The sequence below is a fragment of the Falco cherrug genome, chromosome 19, assembly GCF_023634085.1.
Source record: "Falco cherrug isolate bFalChe1 chromosome 19, bFalChe1.pri, whole genome shotgun sequence".
NCBI lineage: Eukaryota > Metazoa > Chordata > Aves > Falconiformes > Falconidae > Falco > Falco cherrug.
Window position 1 is genome coordinate 4,783,137 of NC_073715.1, and position 19,953 is coordinate 4,803,089.

At 59.8% G+C, this 19,953-nt stretch overlaps 1 protein-coding gene across 1 annotated transcript in view; it reads left to right on the forward strand.

Annotated features, from left to right (window-relative positions):
- The window catches only part of SARNP (SAP domain containing ribonucleoprotein), a 32,860-nt gene extending 15,870 nt beyond the window's left edge, over positions 1-16,990 (forward strand). Inside the window, exons 10-11 of the mRNA XM_055696898.1 lie at positions 13,208-13,297; positions 14,978-16,990. Of these exons, the coding sequence (XP_055552873.1) occupies positions 13,208-13,297; positions 14,978-15,019 (132 nt within the window). The 3' untranslated portion in view covers positions 15,020-16,990. The remainder of the gene's footprint in view (positions 1-13,207; positions 13,298-14,977) is intronic.
- Positions 16,991-19,953: the final 2,963 nt, after the last annotated feature.

Here is a 19,953-nt window from a genome sequence, read left to right on the forward strand (position 1 = left end):
TATGGGGCGAGCTCAGCACCAGCCCCAGCTATGGGGTGAGCTCAGCCCCGGTCCTGGCTCTGAGCCGGGCTCTGGGGCACGCTCAGCCCCGGTCCCGGCTCTGGCCCCGGCTATGGGGCGTGCCCAGCACCGGCCCCGGCTATGGGGCGTGCTCAGCACCGGTCCCGGCTCTGGCCCCGGCTATGGGGTGCGCCCAGCACCGGCCCCGGCTATGGGGCGCGCTCAGCACCGGTCCCGGCCCTGAGCCGGGCTATGGGGCGCGCTCAGCACCGGTCCCGGCCCTGAGCCAGGCTATGGGGCGCGCTCAGCACCGGCCCCGGCCCTGAGCCGGGCTATGGGGCGCGCTCAGCACCGGCCCCGGCTCTGGCCCAGGCTATGGGGCGCACTCAGCACCGGCCCCGGCTCTGGCCCAGGCTATGGGGCGCACTCAGCACCGGCCCCGGCTCTGGCCCAGGCTATGGGGTGCAGGGCAGAGCACCGGCCCCGGCCCAGGCTATGGGGCGCGCTCAGCACCGGCCCCGGCTCTGGCCCAGGCTATGGGGTGCAGGGCAGAGCACCAGCCCCGGCTCTGGCCCAGGCTATGGGGCGCGCTCAGCACCGGCCCCGGCTCTGGCCCAGGCTATGGGGCGCGCTCAGCACCGGCCCCGGCTCTGGCCCAGGCTATGGGGCGCGCTCAGCACCGGCCCCGGCTCTGGCCCCGGCTATGGGGCGCGCTCAGCACCGGCCCCGGCTCTGGCCCCGGCTATGGGGCGCAGGGCAGAACAGCGGCTGCGTGGCACGGAGACACGGGAATGGAGCCCTCGGCAGAGCCCGTGTCCCAGCACGTGGCTTGGAGACGAGCCCGGACCTTGGTGGGGCTGCGTCCCTGGGGAAAGTGAGACCTGAGGTTACAAGGGAAATGTAAAGGTTTTGCAAACCTCCAGGTTTTTTTTCTTTTTGTGGTTTTTCATTGAAGACAAAGCCGTGGCCCCGTGAGGAGCGCAGCGTGGTCGGCGCTGGCCCCATGCGCTCCGGTCAAGGGCAACGCAACAGTCTCCTGTGGGAAGAGGGCTGGATTTGTGGTTTCCAGTCCCGATCCCCAGTGATCCAGCTGGCACCCAATGGGATCATGCCAGGAAATTCAGTTTTTGCATTTCTTAGAAGACAAATAACAAGTTTTGCTTAACCAGCCTCTTCTCTTGCAAATAACTCTAGGCTGGAATGTGGGGAAAAGGAATCTGGGTTTGCTACTGGGAGCAGAAACCGCGCTGGAGCCTGAGGGAGCCGGGGGCGGTGCGTGCCCACGGAGCCGACAGCCAGAGCCCGGCTGGTTCCCATGCCGGAGGGTAACAATGGATTTGAAACACGAGCGTTGGACAGTGGCACCTCCCGAGGGGTCCTTGCCCTTTTTTTGGACTAGGCAGGTCTTAAAATACGCTCGAGTTTCCCGGCTCCTCGGTCTCTCCGCTGGTTTCACGGCACGATGCTCGTCCCTCTTCTAAACATTTCCCCCTTGGTTCCTTTAAATGAGTTGCGCTAATAGGAAATAGTGACGTTAATGAGATGTAGAGCTGGGGGGTCGTGCTGGACGGGGTGGGGGGACACGAGGAGCCTCGGGTGTGTTGTAGCAAACTACAGGTTACGCTGCTCAGGTGGGAGCGTGATTTCCCAGGTTCGGGTTGTCCGTGGGCTTGCAGGCACGTAACGGCGCGGGCTGCCGGGAAACCCGTCCCGCTGCCTCGGTGGAGGTGCCGGGGCTTTTCCTTCGCTCCCCCAAAAGTCGGTGGTGGCAGAAGGGGTTCAAGTTCAGCCGTGCCAGGGGCTGGAGAGCCGGCGTCTCGAAGCGTCCCTTCGGCAGCGCCTGTGCTGGGACCCTCGGTCACCTGTGCTCTCAGCTGCTGGTGTTCCCTCCCCTCCGGTGTTTTTTTTCCAAATGATCCAAAATCATTTTCCTCCCTCCTGCTGTTACAGCTACCCACGCTCTTGTGTTGCCACCAGGTTCCTCCACCTCTGGGATGACGCGGGTCTCGCGATGGCAGCGAGTAGGTGTCAGGGTCACAGGGCTGCCCTGTGTGTTTCTCCCGTTGTTTTCTCCCATTGTGCCGGCTGCCACATCTATGAGCCGCTGTCACCGTCACTGGGCTCTTCCCGACCCCCCCGGAGCCTTCTGTTACCCCCACTTGAGGCAGGGTCCCCCATCCCTCTTGCACATGCTCTGCTGGGGAGTTTGCTCCTCGCCTACCGGAGCCTTCTCGAGTTTTCCATTCTGGCTCTTGTGACTTTGCGCATCCCCGGGGGCTTGTAGGGGCTCGGGTCTGGTCCGAGCTCCGCGTCGGTGCTTAAGTGACGGCGGATTCGGTGCCGTGGGAATTTGGGGTGTGAATGACCCAGCCGGGGGGGTTTCGGGCTGTAGGACGGAGCGGAGGGGCATGCTGTGCAGACCCTCACTCTCAGGGTGGGGAGGGGGCTGCAGCCCCTGTGCCCACCTCAGGATGGTGGAAAAGGTGCCCGGAGCTTGGCTGCTCTACATACGTTGTGTCCTTGTCCCCTTTGTACTGGAAACCTGCGGTCGGGCACGTGAGAGCATGGTCCGCCCTTCCACCGCTGATAAGGCTGCGGCTTTCGTTATCGTGTCAGCGTGTATCATGTGATGTTTTCTCAAGGCAGGGTGAAAATACAGCACTTGAAGACACCCGGCGCTTTGTTTGCCGTTGAAATACCGGCTTGGCGCCCCGCTGCCCTGCAGAAGGACTTGGAGAGTCCACTGCCGGGCTGCCCCGCTCCCCAAACCGCGGCTACGTGCTCACCCCAAAGTTAAAAAAAAAACCTCTGGTGGAAGAAACAACCACCCAGCGCCGACGTGGCCAAGGGCTGCGATGCCACCGGCTCCCCAAGCGCTTTGGTGTGGACCATCATCCCTCTCCCCGCCCCCCCCCACCCCCCCCCCAGCCCCGTGCGCCCGCTGGCACCCACGATGTCATGTGAAAAATGAATGAGGCGAGCGCGGCGCGGGGTCAGGGGGGCTCCTGGTCACGCATTGAGCCCGCGCCCCCGGCAAACCTTTGGGGAGTGGTGAAGGGCTCGCTCCGGGCTCACTCCCGGGGGGACAAGGGACAATGCCGGGGGGACGGGGACACTCTCTGACCTCCCTCTGCCCAGTCATCTGGTTCTTCATTGGTCCCCGCTGTGAAACAGAACTTGGCTTTTGTCTGTAACACAAATACATCTTTTCCCCACCCCCCCTTTCCCCCTCTATTATGATTCAATCAATGATGTCATTATGTCCCATTCAGGGGCTCTTGAACCATTTGGCTGCAGGAATTTGGAGGAGCTGGCAGGGGGGAGAACAGCAGCTCCCGGCATCCCAGGGCCTCCGCTCCCGGCATCCCAGAGCATCCGCAGGAGAAACAAAGTCAGGTTTCCCCCTTAACCCCTCTTCACCACAAAAGACAAAAGTAAAAACAGCCCCCAAAGCCCTTCCCCGGGCAAAGCACGGGGGGCTGCACGTGCAGTGGGATGCCTGCAGGTGAATTAGACCTGGCGTGGTTCTCCCGAGCATCCAGTCCCTTCCATTTAATTCGTATAATTAAGATAATTTAAGCAGCTTTCGGTCTTGGAGGACTCTGCGGTGACATTGCGCAGAGTCTCCGGGCTGTGGCGGTTGAGGGGGGACCCTGAGCTCCCTCCCTGCGGTCGTGCCCGCGGTGCCGACGACTTTGCAGGGTTGTTAGGAAAAAAATTCTCTGTGAAAGCAAGTGGTCTGTGGTCTTCAGCCCCTCGAAAGTTTTCCTGGTCTCGCTGACCTGGCGATGGAAGGCTTGGCTTGCGCAGAAAACCCGCGCCGATTCGGCTGGCAGAGCTGAGCTTTCCCACCTCGGTGCCTTCTGGAAGGTCCTTCAGGGCACTGATGGGTGCGGGGTTGGGGGATGCTGCACTCTGGGGGGCTTAGAGACCCTCAGATGTAGATCCAGGACCACATCCATCCCTTTTCCTCCTGGACTGGGTGATGGGGGGATGCTGTGCTCAGGGGTGGGGGGGCTTAGAGACCCTCGGATGTAGATCCAGGACCACATCCATCCCTTTTCCTCCTGGACTGGGTGATGGGGGATGCTGTGCTCAGGGGTGGGGGGGCTTAGAGACCCTCGGATGTAGATCCAGGACCACATCCATCCCTTTTCCTCCTGGACTGGGTGATGGGGGATGCTGTGCTCAGGGGTGGGGGGGCTTAGAGACCCTCAGATGTAAATCCAGGACCATATCCATCCCTTTTCCTCCTGGACTGGGATGCTGTGGTGATGGGGGATGCTGCACTTTGGGGGGCTTAGAGACCCTCGGATGTAGATCCAGGACCACATCCATCCCTTTTCCTCCCGGGCTGCGAGGGGCTGCGTGGCTGGGTGTCTCCCCGCCCTGGCTGTCGGAATGCGCGGGTTTACTTTTTCTGATGTTTTAGTTGCAGACACGTTAATGTGCTGTCGTAGGCTCATCCTGCAGGGCCAAAAGAAGCTTCTTGAAAAACCCGGTCTTAAAATAACGTTTGGGTGGAACATCTTAATTCCACGGGTAATTTAGTGGAATATACTTTTTCCCTGGGTTAATACACCTTTCCCCAAGCTCCGGCCGTTCTTTTTAAAAGGCATAAAAGCGAGTGAGGGGTTGTTTGTACGGCTGGGGGAGGAGGAGTCCCTGTGGACGAGGTTGTTCCTGCTCTGGCCTGCGAGCTGCCATCCTGGGGGAATAATTTAACAATTATTAGGGTTTGGTTAGTCAAATATTTGCAGAGCAGCAGCTCTCTTTGCTAGATTTCCCCTCCGAGCTCTGCTAGAATCTGGAGCTTTTAGTGATGTTGGAGAAACCAAATTAAGTGACCATAAAAGATCAAACATAAGGTACTTTCCGAGTGCTTTACCCACCCGCCTTTCATCTCCTCGGGTTGAAAGAGGTCTGAAGCCTTTGTACGTGTGGAAGCGACGAGCATCTGCGCCGATCCTGACCCTGGGTGCTGGGCTCGTGCGGCGCAGGGCGGTCAGCCTGCGTGTTTCCTCCCTCCTGCTGCCCAAACGCCTCTTGTTTGGGTTTTCCACCCTCGCTGGTTGGGTGCTGGAGGCTCTTTCCGTAGCGCAAATCGTGTTGCATCCCTGTCCAAAATCCAATCGACTGACCCTCTACACCAGCTCCTCCCTCTGCAGGATTCTGTCCTTGCCTTTCCACTTGCTCAGCCCTGCGCCGCTGCCCCGGGAGGAGGATGCTCTGCGGGCTGAGGCTGAGCCACCGCCTCTCCAGCCTGGAAAACAAACACGGACTGTCCCCTAGTATTGCCTGGTGGAGGGCCAGCCCCCCAGTACGGGGGTCTGCTGGGTCCTGGCGTGCCCTCGGCTCAAGAAAAACCCAAGAAAAAGGTTGAGCCTGCGAGGGAACTGGAAATGCAGCCGCTTGCCAAGAGGAGCCAACTGGGTATAATGGTGGGAGAGGGGCTGAGCAAGAAAAGGGTTGAGCCTGGGAGGGAACTGGAAATGCAGCCGCTTGCCAAGAGGAGCCAACTGGGTGTAATGGTGGGAGAGGGGCTGAGCTGTGGCCAGCGCTGTGATAAAGTAGTTTATCAATGAGCACAAATCGTAGAATCGGACCGTTTGCGTTGGAAGGGACCTTACAGATGGTCCAAGTCTTTTATAATTAACCCCCGGGCGGTGAAATGGCACTGGAAGGTGCTGCCGTTTTGCCTCTGCGTGTTGAAGCGATGGGTGACAAAGTGGGGAGGGGGTCGCTCTATAGGGCTGAAGGTCATGGCCAAGCCCCAGGGGCCTTGGGAGCTTCTGGTCTCCAAACCCGCTTCACTTCCCACCAAAAAATCTTTTTTCCTTTGGAGTGGGAAGCGCTGAGGACCTTGGGGATGGGTGCGGAGCTTGGAGGTAAAACCACCTTTGGGTCAGAATTAAGCTGCGTTCCCGGGGGTCTCCAGGGGGATAAAGACACGTGGCTCCGCCGATGGGCTTTGCCGCCCACCCTGGCAGCGGCAGCGAGCGCGTTTGCACCAAAGGGTTAAGAAAACTCTTAGGGAAACTTATTCTGCTCGTGCAGTTTCATCTGGTTTGAGCAGGACTTCATTTAGCTTGGGAAGCGACAGCATCTCCACGCCACCGGGCACCTCTGGGGTCTGCTGGGGGCGGTGGGCTCAGCGTGGCGGGCGAAGGGTTAACATTGCCTCGTTGGGTTTGATTGGAACAAATTGATTTATGGAATCTGGGGCTAACGTGCCATTCATATCATGTTGAGGCATCGCCCCATTGCCCCCCCCCCCTTTTTTTTTTTTTTTTAATTATTAAAAAACAGCCGGACGGGGCGAGGGGAAACTTTCTAAGCGGCTTTAGCGCTGCCAGCCCCCCCATCCCACAGCGGGGGGCATCGCTCTGAGTGCCCCCATGGCGGGGGGTGCGAGGAGGGAAGAGCCCCCCCAAGGGCCGGCTGATACGGAAGGTGCTGTCCGGTGCGTGCGATGGGATCAGAAACCCTTTCCCAAGCCTTTTGCCATGCGGCACATCGGAAGCGCGTCTCCTCGGCGCGGCGTTCCCGACATCTTCGCTTCATCCCTGCCGTGGAAGCGGAAGAATGGAAGTGGAAGGGGCAGGTGGGCTCTCTGCACGACTTTCTGCTCTTCCTCCCCTGTTCATCCCGTTTGGGGCGAGCGTGAACGGCGAAAGCCACGGCGGTTTGACACGGAGCGAGCACAGAACCGCCGGCTGTCGCGGCGCCTGCCTGCCACGCCGTGCAGTCAGAGGGGTTTTGCCTTCCCGACCTGTTTTCCCAGACAAGACTGGGAGAAGGGATGAGGAGCAAGCCTGCGGTGGCCTCTTGCTTCTGTCAAAAAGACGGCCGGTCACCGATGCGGTGTTGCTCCGATGACGTGAGCGTGAAGGAGGAGGAAACCAGGAGCTCTCCGGTGCGCAGCCAGAAGGGGCTCAGCGTTGGGAACGACTCCTGCTCCTTATGCTTCCCGACTCCTTTTGTAAGGAAACATCTCCAGTGACCTGCACCCTGGTCCATCACTGCGCCAGACCCAGCCCGGGCGCTTCCAGCAGGTTTTTAAGGGGTGAGGGAAGCCAAGAGATCAGGCTTTGCTCAAACTTGGGGTGTCTTCACGGAGTAATTCTGCAATTTAGTTCCAGCAGAGCCAGCAGGGAGCGTGTGGATCGTCGGGGGCACATGGGTGAGGCTGGATGTTGCCACCGTCTCGCTCTGAGCTGAGCTCCTGGCACGTTTCAATCCCCGAGCAGAGCTCCCGGCGCACCGACATCTCTTTGCCGTGGAGATAAACCTGGGGTTTAACGTTTCTGCAACACACCGAGGCGTAATTCCCCATCAGCTGTGCAGAATGGTCCTCAGCACACGCCGGCGGTAGAATAACGGCGTTGCCACGCATTCCTGCCGCGTGCGTCTGAGCCCAGCGGAGCGCTCGAGGGGGCTGTGCCGACTGGGGTGGCCGTCACCGCCACGTTTGGTCACGTCGGGGTGGGAGACCCGGCGTTGCTCCTCGCCCCCGTGCCAAAGGGGTGGAAACGGGACGGGGTGCAAGGCACGCGTGGAATATTCCTGTATAAACCCCGGGCTTCCCTCTTGCAGCGCGTGGCACCCGCCGAACGCTCGCTGGCGGCGCCTCCGGGAGGGCTTAGCAGTGCTGGGAGCCCGCGAGGGGGAAGGAACGGGAGGAATAAATACGTTGAGATGAATTTCAAAAAGGTGCTGGGTGACAGCTGCGCGTCCCAGGATTGGAGAGCGTTTCTGAGAATAAAACGGTGGGTTGGTGTCATTCGCCCTCCGGGTATGAAATTGGAAGCCCGGTTACCCTCGAGTGTTTCGTAACCTTTACCTTTGGGAGGTCAAGGCCGTGTCATCATTAATCTACCGTCGCCTGAAAGCCTCGGGGCTCTGCTTTTCATCCTGCCATCCGTCATGCTGCAGCACGCTACGGGAGAGGGACCAGAAGGGTCCGGATTGCCACGCACACGTGAGCGCGCACCCTGCCGTACACCGCGGATGCGATGACGGAGGCTCGTGGCCATCTCTCCACGTTTACGCTCAGGGTACTCGGTGCTTCCTCTGCTAAGCCAGCACGGATTCCTCCTGGGAACGCGTTAATCCGTGGAGAAAGCAGCGTGGCGCGGGGTCTGGGGGACAGGGATTTCGTAACCATGTGGGCTTTTAAAATAGAGCGGGTGCAGCGGGCAGGTCGCTGCTGTTAGTGCCAGCGGGATGCACGGAGCATCTCCCGGGAGTGTCTCCCGTGCCTCGGTCCTTTGCCGGGCGTCCGAACCTGTGCCAGGGTGTCCCAGCGAGCCAGGCTGGCTGCTCGCCCGGCTCCCTGCCCGGCTGCTGCGGCTGAGCCCGGCATTCCCGCCTCGAGCCTCGTTACGCGGCGTGCGGAGCGGTGCCCATCGCGGCCGGGACGTGGGCGCCGGATCCGTTAGTGGGTGACGCAGCCTCGTCCTTTGCCGCGTCGCGCTCGGTGCGGGGACCGGAGCTGCTCGTGGCAAATAATGAATGAGGCACTCGTAGGGGCCGAGGGGCTGCCCGGCGACTTGCCCCCGACACCGAAGGAGCGCGAGGCTTTTGGTTTCGGGTGATCCCGAATCAACTCGCTCCAGATCCGAGGAGCGAGGCCGGCGGCGGGGTCGGTCCCCCCGTACACGCTGGGCGCTGCGGGGGGTCAGCGGGACGGAGCACCGGAGGGAGCGCAGCTCCTGCTTGCACTGCCGCAGGGAGCGTGGCTTGGGGCGAGGAGAGCTGGGATCCGAGATGGGATCTGAGATGGGATCTAGGCTGGGGTCTGAGCTGGGATCCGACCTGAGATCTGGGCTGGGATCCAAGCTGGGATCTGAGCTGGGATCCGGGCTGGGGTCTGAGCTGGGATCTGACCTGAGATCTGGGCTGGGATCCAAGCTGGGATCTGAGCTGGGATCCGGGCTGGGGTCTGAGATGGGATCTGGGCTGGGGTCCAGGCTGTGATCTAGGCTGAGGTCTGAGCTGAGATCAGGGCTGGGATCCAGGCTGGGGTCTGAGCTGGGATCCCTGGCAGGTTGAGTGCCAGAGCGCTGCGCACCATGGAAACCCGGACAAACGCCTTTGGCATTAACTCTTCCACCACCAGCACTTCTGCCTTCTCCCGGGAGAGGGGGAGTGATCCTGTTCTTACATGGATCCTTCCCTCTTTCGGGAATAAGGGACGTGATCCCGAGGCCAAGCGGCTGAGGCTGGATGTGATCGGTGCTGACCCGCGCTCTCCCTCTTGCCCTCCAGCACCTCTTCCCGTGCCCACCGGGAGCTCCCGGCTCTGTCACTTGCTCCAAGGAAAACAAAACGGGATCACTGGATCCCCGGGATCCCAAGGTTCCGCTGGCTGCAGCCCCTTGGAACGCCGCAGTGCGGGGGGACGAGCCCCCTCCCCTCGCCGCCTCCTTCCCCACGGCAGAGGGTGGGCAGCCGCGGGGCCTGATTCTGCCCGGTGCAGCATCTTCCCCCTGGGTGCCCGGAGCCGGTGGGGTTTAGGCTGCACCCTCAGGAGGGAGCCTGGATCTCCCTTGGAGAAGCAGCGGATCCCAGGCAGATTACCGTTGCTGAAGGTGGAGCCGTGCCAGCACCCCGCGGTCCCGTAGGTGGATCTTTGGTGTCGAAATTAAAGCATCGGGATCACGCACGGCGCAAATAGACGGACAGGACGGTGTAAATGCCGCCTGGTACCAGGTGGCAGGGAAGACTTTAGCTTCAGGGCTTGGAGCCTTTCGTAAAACCCTTTTCCCCCTCTTTTTTTTTTTTCCCCCCACCCCCCTTATTTTATTTTATTCCTCTTATTTTATTTTATTTTTTTTAGACAAACGACAAAATAACCATCGTGGCGCGAGTGCAAAGGGAAACAGGGAGGGTAGAAAATAAATCTGACCACGCTGCCAGCAAGGTCAGCTTTCCCCACAGATGCTGGTGCACCCATTTGCACGCCGGAGCGCGGCCCCCAGGGGCACCGCCGCGGGTTGATAGATGCGGAGATCGCGGCGTTTTGATAGAGGTAATTTTCCTCAGCTGGGTTTCAGCACCCCATGAATCAAAACCTGTCAGCGAGGAGCTCCGGAGACGGAGTGAAGTTGATTGTACGCGTGTTTGCATCTGACACCCTCGTGCTAGGGGGTCAAGTGAGCGAGATCATTAGGACCGTGTTGATTTAGTAGGAGGGTTACGTGCTTTCCCTGCAGGGCAGGGGTGGGGGTGGCTCGCCAAAAAAATAAATAAACCCCCTACGGCTGGGTGCCGGCGCTGGGAGCCTCCCCTGGCCTTTTATCGGAGCCACGGCGCTTGCCCAAGGTGGCTTCGGGGCCGTCCTCTTCCTCCTGAGGTTTAAAGCCCGCGGTCAACCGTGGTGTGGCTTTTAAGAGCCGGTTGAACGTCGCCGGTGCCCGGGTTGGGTTGTCTTTGTGCGGCCGCGGTCGGTCGGTGCGTGCGTCACGCCGCCGCAGCCGTCCTTCTTCTTCCTTCTCCCTTCCCTTCGCCGTCCCCGCGATGATAATAATCCCTCCTGGCGCCCTTTGTTTGCAACCCTCAAGCTTGTGCTGCTTTTTCCGGGATGTTGCTTCTTCCTGAAAACCGGAGGAACCCTGAGGTGGAGCGGGTGGGCTGGGTTGGGAGGGGGGCTGGGGGCTGCTCCTCCACCTTCGTGCTGTCCCTTCCATCCTCCTCCTCCGGGAAATGAGGCTGGGGGGAGCACCAGTGTTTTCACAGCTTTGCCACCAAACCACAGATGGAGGGATGGGGAGCACCACGGGGGAGGTGATGCTGGAGCCGTGTCGGGGGGGAGGGGGGTGAAGCTGGGGGCTCGGGGCTCTGACACCGCCACGGCTGCTGGTGGCTCCCGACGGAGCCGGGGCTCAAGCCCCCTCCCGGAGTTTTTCATCCAAACGCCTTGGCCAGTCCCATTGCTGCGACGCACGTCGGTGTTGGGGCCACGGTAAGGGATCGACACGGGGAGGTTTCCCCACTGCTTCCCACCGGTGCCACCGGTCAAATTTGGCTGCTGATGGCGCCGTCTGTGACCACATCAAGGGATGAGGGTCCGGCTCCGTTCCTCTGCTTGGCTGGCTGATCCCGGCAGATCCAGGTGGAGCACTGGGACACAAACCATGGAGGGGTGGATTTTCTTCTTCTTCACGAACCATGGAGGGGTGATTCTTCTTCTTCTTCTTCTTCTCACGAACCATGGAGGGGTGATTCTTCTTCTTCTTCTTCACGAACCATGGAGGGGTGTTTCTTCTTCTTCTTCTTCTTCTTCACGAACCATGGAGGGGTGTTTCTTCTTCTTCTTCTTCACGAACCATGGAGGGGTGTTTCTTCTTCTTCTTCTTCACGAACCATGGAGGGGTGATTCTTCTTCTTCTTCTTCTTCTTCTTCACGAACCATGGAGGGGTGATTCTTCTTCTTCTTCTTCTTCACGAACCATGGAGGGGTGATTCTTCTTCTTCTTCATGAACCATGGAGGGGTGGTTTTTCTTCTTCTTCACGAACCATGGGGGGTGGTTTTTCTTCTTCTTTTTCTTCTTCTTCTTCACGAACCATGGGGGGTGGTTCTTCTTCTTCACGAACCGTGGAGGGGTGATTTTTCTTCTTCTTCTTCTTCACGAACCATGGGGGGTGGTTTTTCTTCTTCTTCCTCTTCTTCTTCTTCTTCTTCTTCACAAACCATGGAGGGGTGATTTTTCTTCTTCTTCTTCTTCTTCACAAACCACGGAGGGTTGTTTTTTCTTCTTCTTCACGAACCATGGGGGGGTGGTTTTTTTTCTTCTTCTCTTCTTCTTCTTCTTCTTCCTGGTGTTGGTGCCCCTGGTTCCCCCAGGCAGTGGGAAAGCCGTGTGTCAGGGTGGCGTGGCCAGGGACCCCTGCCCTCGATAACGGGATGTAGGGGGTGGGTGATGGGGGGCGAGAGCTCTGCAGCGAATTTAATGATCGGGGAGGGAGAAGCGGTCGGAGCCTGAAGTAATCAGGCAGCCTGGGCTGTAGGAACTGCCTGAAAGAGGCATGAGATGCCCAGAGGTAGGAGTAAATCCGCAGAAAATGAGCACGTTGAGGCTCTTATGGGCGATGGTGGGATCAGGACGTTGGTGTGGGTGATGGCAGCGGAGCTCAAAAGGCTCCAGGTTTTTTGGAGATCCTTGGCAATGGAGCTAAGAAGTCTCCAGGGTTTTTGGAGACCCTTGGCAGCGGAGCTCGAAAGGCTCCAGGTTTTTTGAAGACCCTTGGCAGCGGAGCTCAAAAGGCTCCAGGTTTTTTGGAGATCCTTGGCAGTGGAGGTAAAAAGTCTCCAGATTCTTTGGAGACCCTTAGCAGCGGAGCTCAAAAGGCTCCAGGTTTTTTGGAGCTCAAAAGTCTCCAGGTTTTTTGGAGACCCTTGGCAGCGGAGCTCAAAAGGCTCCAGGTTTTTTGGAGACCCTTGGCAGCGGAGCTCAAAGGGCTCCAGGTTTTTTGGAGACCCTTAGCAGTGGAGCTCAAAAGGATCCAGGTTTTTGGAGCTCAAAAGGCTCCAGGTTTTTGGAGACCTTTGAGAACTGGGGATCGGGAAGCTCTGGGAGATGTCAGCAGAAATTTGCTGGGAAGGGGCACGGCGCGCCGTGGGGAGATGGGGCGAGTGCCGACCCTCCCTCTCCAACGAGAACGCTTCCGAGAGACGCGGCCCAGCCTCCGCGCCACGGGGGTGACGGTCACGTTGCTGCTGCTCGCTGTGCCCAGGGCTTTACCGCGTCCCCCACATCATTCCTCCTCCTCCACGTCCCAGCAAAGGTTCTGCCCACCGAGGTGGGATCTTCCTTCGCTCGTGCCCATCCGTGCCCTGTCTGTCCGCACCCTCCGTCGTGCTCGGGTTTGGGCACGGGGGAGTTCAGCGGGAAGGCGACGCTGTGACGGGGGTCTCGAGGGGGGGCTGGGGCTCGCTTTGAGGCAATTGTACCACGAGCTGGCAGGGCAGACGTTATCCTTGTGTGTCTTCTCCAGTGGCCGGAGCCACCGGCGTTACCTGCCGTGCCGGGCAGCCCCCCCGCGGTCTCGCCATCTCTCCTGCTTTGCTTCGGCTTTTTTGCTGGGGTGCCTGGCTGTGGGAGGAGGGGGGGTGGGGGGGGGGAGATGATTTACGGTGAAACGAGCTCCCCCCCACCCCGGGGCATTGCCAACAAAATCCATCTGGGTCCTTCTTTGTGCTAGAGCGAAGAAGACGAGAAGCTGAAGAAGCGGAAGGAGCGGTTTGGCATCGTGACGAGTTCAGCTGGGGCTGGAGCCACAGAGGACACAGAGGTAAAACCTGGGGGGCAGCGGTGGTCCCAGGGGGGGTCCTGAGTCCCCTCGGTGCTGACGTGGGGCCGGCTCACGCTGCGGTGGGGGTGGGAGCTCAGCCCCCGTTCCCATAAACCGCTCCGGACCCCGCCGAGCCCCGTGGTGGCATCCAGCTCCTCCTCTTGCGGGATGGCATGGATACTTCCAGAAGGAGATGTGTGTGTGGGGGGGGGCACATCTGCTCTACTCCACTTTCTCCCCCCCCCCCCATCCCCCCTCCCCTCGCTCTCTCTGCTCCTTGTCCTCCGCAATTCCCCGCGTCCTGGATGTTTCTGGCCCCTCTGCTTCCCCTCGGATGCTATTGTAGGTCCTTCATCAATAAATCCCCGGAGACTCGACGACATAATGAGCCTCGAGATGCTGCTGACCCTGTTTCCAGCTTTTCTCCTCCAAGGCTTTGTTCTGTCCTCTGGGGTTTTGGCCCATCTTTTAAATTTGTCACCTCCTCGGGGCAATTTTGTGCTCTTTTATCTACTTTCACACTTTTTTTTTTTTTTTTTTTTTTTTTTTCTGTTTCAAATTGTTCCAAAGCACTGGGCGCCATTACGGCAGAGAGTGCCCTGCGCACCAATGGTGCCACGTAAATACGGCTCCAACGGGGATCAGCCAGAGTCGGGGACCCCTGTCCTGGGGACAGAGGGACCCCTCGGGGGTCGGGGGGGGACCCTCTGCCTTAACCAACCAAACAGCAAAGCTGCGGCAGGGCGAGCGTTGCGTTTTGGAAACTGCTTAACCGGATGGTTCCAGGGATGAGAACTGGGGGTTGTTGGGTTCCTAAGAGCGATCTCAACAATTCAGGTGGGGTTTAGGGCTTTTTTTTTCTTGGGGGAGGGGGGGGGCTTTTTTATTTTTTTTTTTTTCCCCCCCTCCTGCCTGTGTTTTGTTTGGGGTTTCCTGCAGAAACGCTGCCCGGCGTGCGGAGCGCCGTTCCCAGCCTTCTGCCGGGCAGGGGGCAACGAGCCCCTCCGGCTGGGCGAGGGATTCCACGCTTTTCCGTTAGGTCACTCGGAGATTGTGCCTGGAACAAAAAGGTCTTTTTACTGGTATTGTGTGCACTCAAATGCACCTTTCCCCGGAGATTCTTGATTAGGGCTTCTGTTGCCCCCGGGCTATTTATCCTGCTAAAAATTAAGATTTATACGCCCCTCGTGTATCGGCTTAAAGGCATATCGGAGAGACGCAATAGTATATTTAATGCGTTTTAGTGTGTCCCTCTCACCTTTGCCATGAATAGGGGAGTGTTAACCCTTTGCCCTTTTTACATTTCCCACCTCCCCACTGCCTGGAAGGGTTTCCAGGCCATGAAGTAACCATTGTTCCCAGCTCAGCCCCTTTGTCGCGCTTTGCCGATGACTCCAGCAGCGCCGTATCCCCCGGCACTGGGTGTTTCTGCCGCTCAGTTTTGGGGTGCCCTGTCCCGCTGCTCAGCTTCCCTCAAACTAGAACCCAAAGACTGGGGAACTCAGGCAGCGGCCGGAGCTGCCGAGCTCCAGCATCGTTACCCAAACCAAATTTTTTAATAAATTCTCCATCGGGTTACGTGCCTGTGTGAGATTTGAAACGACTCGTTCCTTTGTTTCTCTTCGGGTTTGATTGATTGATTTATTATTATTTTTTCTCTCTCGTGATTCCTCTTTGCAGGCAAAGAAGAGGAAAAGAGCAGAACGCTTCGGGATCGTCTGATGCCAGTGGTTTTTTTTTAGCTTCAGCCCATTTGCAGTGTGCCTCGAGTGCGTGCATCCTCCTCCTCCTCTCTCTTCCCCCCACTTTCCCTCACTCCCACACTGTTTCTCTAGGTTTTAGTGAACGAGTAGACAGGGAATCCCCCGTAGTTGTATGATTGTGCTACTGGGTTTTGTTTTCCCCACACACACACCCCCCTCCCTCCAAGTTCCAAAGTTTAAAAATGAAGAAAAGTTGAGCAAAAAAAAAAAAGAAGAAACTGTTCTCAGTGCATCTCCGGCCGCCCGCAGCCCCCCGCGGTTTCCAGCTGCTGTGGGGTCATTGGCAGCAGCTCCCACCGGAGGTACCGTCCGGCAGGGAGGGACGGAGCGTGTCCCGGTGCCTTCCCGGTGCCGCCGTGGCGAGCTCTGCCCCGTAGCTAGGTGGGCAGTCAGAGCAAGGGTAGGAGGTGAGGAAGGGGAAGCATTGAGCGGAGCTCGAGCAGCGTTTGCTCTGCCCTTGGCACTTGCTTGAGGGACCCCAACGTGCTGCTGGAGCCGGGGCTGATGTAAACCCGTTGTCTTTGCCGTCCGATGCTGCCTCCAGCTCTCAGACCACCTGGTCCTCTCCTCCTCCTCTTCCTCCTCCTCCCTGTGGAAACGGGCCCCACGGCGTCATGGTCCCTTCCCAGCAGCTGGGAGCGGCGCGATGGGTGATGCGACTCCTGCTCCGGAGCTCAGCTCCCTGCCCCTGGCTCGCCCCAGAGCGGGCAAGTTCAACCTCAGGGAAGGATTTTTCCCAAGTGGAAGCGGCGTGCCGGTAGGCGGTTTCACGGCTGTGGCGAAGGGGAATTGCCAGCGCGGGAATTGCTGCTTCACCCTCGATCGAGACGGGCACCCTAAAACGAGGAGGAAAATGTAGCGACGGAGCCCGTTCTCAGCGCTTCGCTCATCCCACCCCAGCCCCTCGGCGGCGGTTTCCAGGTCCACGATACGTTTCTCTCCTTAAACAACAACCCAGCAGCCGCTTTGCCCGATGGCTGTTCCCAGGCTGGATTTTATCTCGTCCTCAACCCTGCTGTCCTCCGGGGTGCCAGGACCCCTCGGTTCGAGCGTGGAAACCCTCGGTAGCTCCGCAGGACCCACGGTGTCCGGTACCCGTAACCCTTCAGGGTGACGTTCTGGAGGAAAATCAATCAAATCGGGTCCAGTCACACCACACGCCGCAGCCCCTGGGCTGGGAAAAGCCCTTCCCTGGGGTGGGTGGAAGGAGCGGTGGCAGCGGTGACACCGGTGGCATTTGCCCTTCCCCCCCCCCTCGCCTGCCGGAGCTCCCCTCCCGCGCATCCCTCAGCCCCGGCTGCAGCAGGAATCCGTCCATCCACTTGGATTTTGGGGCAGGCGGCGCGGCCACAATCCTCTGGGCTGGACTGACGCCCTAAATCCTTATTTCTAACCGGGGAGATGTTTGCTGTATCTTCCTTAAGATACCCGAGAGCAGCTGGGGGCAGGGAGGGGGGGGGGTTAACAGATGGAGCTTTCCGGAGGCTTGGACCTGATTCTCGATAAGCAATATATAGATAGTTATATTTTTTAACATAGAAATCTTCCAACCGCTTCTGTTCCGTTAGCGTTTGCGGTCTGAGCGCGGCCGCCTGCCCTCGGTGGTCAAAGCAATACCGTGGACCTTGGTTTATTTTCCCAAAGGGCAGCTAAAAGCCACGGGGGTCCGGGGGTCCGGTGCGTGTCTTGGGGTCGTCAGTGAATCGAAGCTCCCTCACTCCTTCCTGATTCCATGTAATAATTTTATTCTGGGAAGTTTGGGGGTTTTTTTGGTTGGTTTTTTTTTTTTGTACGTCGGATTTTGTAAGATGTATTTTCTATTTGGCTTTCGATCTTTTCGCTGGTTATTGGCTTGAGATGTTTTGTAGTGTGCCAGGGCAAACGCTGCGTTTCATTCTCGGTTTCGTAATAAAACTGCTTCTCCAAGGCAGTGCTGGGGTCGGTCACCGCGACGCACGGAGCGGCCAAGGGAGGGGGGGGGGGAGCATGGGGGGGGGGAGCGGGGCTGCTCCCGGCTGGGGGGGCGGTTGCGGGCGCAGAGACCCTGCCCGGCCGCGCCGTTGCCAGCGCGGGGGGGGAAACCACCGATGTTAACGTGGTGTCCTGAACCCCCGGCCTCTGCGGGTTGAGTGCGCTGCCTCCTTGGGGTGCTGAGCTCGCTGCCTCCGTGGGTGCTGCTCTCGCTGCCTCCTTGGGGTGCTGAGCTCGCTGCCTCCGTGGGTGCTGCCTCCTTTGGGTGCTGCTCTCGCTGCCTCCTTGGGTGCTGCTTCCTTGGGTGCTGCTCTCGCTGCCTCCTTGGGTGCTGCTTCCTTGGGTGCTGCTCTTGCTGCCTCCTTGGGGTGCTGCCTCCTTTGGGTGCTGCTCTCGCTGCCTCCTTGGGTGCTGCTTCCTTGGGTGCTGCTCTCGCTGCCTCCGTGGGTGCTGCTCTCGCTGCCTCCTTGGGTGCTGCTTCCTTGGGTGCTGCTCTCGCTGCCTCCTTGGGTGCTGCTTCCTTGGGTGCTGCTCTCGCTGCCTCCTTGGGTGCTGCTTCCTTGGGTGCTGCTCTCGCTGCCTCCGTGGGTGCTGCTTCCTTGGGTGCTGCTCTCGCTGCCTCCTTGGGTGCTGCTTCCTTGGGTGCTGCTCTCGCTGCCTCCTTGGGTGCTGCTTCCTTTGGGTGCTGCTCTCGCTGCCTCCTTGGGTGCTGCTTCCTTGGGTGCTGCTCTCGCTGCCTCCTTGGGTGCTGCTTCCTTGGGTGCTGACCTCGTTGCTTCCTTCGAGTGTTGACCTCACTGCCTCCTTCGGGTGCTGACCTCATTGTCTCCTTCGGGTGCTGATCTTGCTGCCCCCTTTGGGTGCTGCTTCCTTGGGGTGCTGCTCTCGCTGCCTCCTTCGGGTGCTGACCTCGTTGTCTCCTTTGGGTGCTGCTTCCTTGGGGTGCTGCTTCCTCGGGTTGCTGGTGTGGCTGCCGCCTTGGGGTGCTGACCTCACTGCTTCCTTTGGGTGCTGGTCTCGTTGCTTCCTTCGAGTGTTGACTTCGTTGCCTCCTTTAGGTGCTGACCTCGCTCCCTCCCTTGGGTGCTGACCTCACCGCTGCACCAGCTCTTCGCAGCGAGGTCCCGGCTGTCGCCCGCGCCGGGCGCAGGGGGGTCGCTGCTCCTCACGGCCGATGGGTCGGTGCTGTGGACCTGGGGGGGCTGCAGACCTTGAGGGGCAGCACCGGGAGCTCTTGGCTTTGCTGTGGTGGCTTCCCTGGGGTCCCCCTGCACTGGGGGGGGGGGGGTTTACAGCCGGGGGGATGGGGACAGCCGCCTGTGAGGTGCTGTGGGTCACCAGTGGTCGCATCCGGAGCGCGATGGCACACCAAGGGACACCATCGCCTCCCCCCTGGGCTGGGGGCAGCGCCGAGGACCCCTGATTTTGCTGCCCCCTCCACATTCCAGCCCAGGGACTGGAGCCATGGGGGGGTCCCTGCCGGGGGTCCTAGTGGAGTTTGTGCCCCGGCCGATCTCCCAGTGAAGCGACACGTGCTTCTTCCCCGCCATTCCTCCATCCCGTCGCCTCGGGGGATGCTCCGGTGTCCCGGGAACATCGCTCCGACGGCTCCGCGTTTCAAACGGCACCGGATTGATTTTTCCTCTCGGAGCTGGGGGCTGCTCGTGACCGATTTGGGCTGAATAGGGGGCGGGGGGGAAGCGGTGGGCGCACAATGCGCGGGGGAGAGTGTGGGAAAGGCGTCGAAAGAAAAGGAGGAGCCGGCGCTGGTGGCTGGCGACGCCGAGCGGTGCCCAAATCTGGTGTGAAGCCACTTGTCACGGCCGGTGGTTGGGCTGTAGATGCGAGTGGGACAGTAGGTCAGGCTGGGGGTGGGGGGGAGAGGGAGAAATGGGGGGGGGGGGGTTGCACAGTGGGTGAAGAGCAGGGTGCGCGGTGGGAGCACAATGCACGCCCGTGCCAACGGTGTCCCCGCTTCATACGTTTTCCCTCCTTCCAACGTTGCCCCTTCTCCCAACGTTTTCCCTCCTTCCAACGTTGCCCCTCCTTCCAACGTTGCCCCTTCTCCCAACGTTGCCCCTTCTCCCAACGTTGCCCCTTCTCCCAACGTTGCCCCTTCTTCCAACGTTTTCCCTCCTTCCAACGTTGCCCCTTCTCCCAACGTTGCCCCTTCTCCCAACGTTGCCCCTTCTCCCAACGTTGCCCCTTCTTCCAACATTGCCCCTTCTTCCAACGTTGCTCCTTCTTCCAACGTTGCCCCTTCTTCCAACGTTGCCCCTTCTCCCAACGTTGCCCCTTCTCCCAACGTTGCCCTTTCTCCCAACGTTGCCCCTTCTCCCAACGTTGCCCCTTCTTCCAACGTTGCCCCTTCTCCCAACGTTGCCCCTTCTCCCAACGTTGCCCTTTCTCCCAACGTTGCCCCTTCTCCCAACGTTGCCCCTTCTCCCAACGTTGCCCCTGTCTGCCAACGTTGCCCCTTCTGCCAACGTTGCCCCTCCTTCCAACATTGCCCCTTCCACCAATGTTGTCCCTTCTGCCAACGTTGCCCCTCCTTCCAACATTGTCCCTTCTTCCAACGTTGTCCCTTCTAGCCGCACTGTCCTCACCTCCCACCAGCTTCTCGCCCCCGGGTTCCCCATGGGGGGGTTGGAAACATCTTCTCGTTTGAATTTGTGGAAACAGGGAGATGGGAGAGCCTGGGGGTGTGGGTGAGCCGGGGGGGGGGGACATGGCACCGAGCCCCCTCCACTGCCCTCCACCTGCGCTTGTGCCGCAGCCCGTGAGCGTGGCTGGTGGCCCTCCCGGCTCTGTGCCACCGTTCGGCTCCAGGGTGGGGGCTCCATCACAGGAGGGGTGGGGGGGCTCCATTGCAGGAGGGTGGCCGTGGGCTGCTGCTGCGGAGCCCTCCTCCTCCTCCTCCTC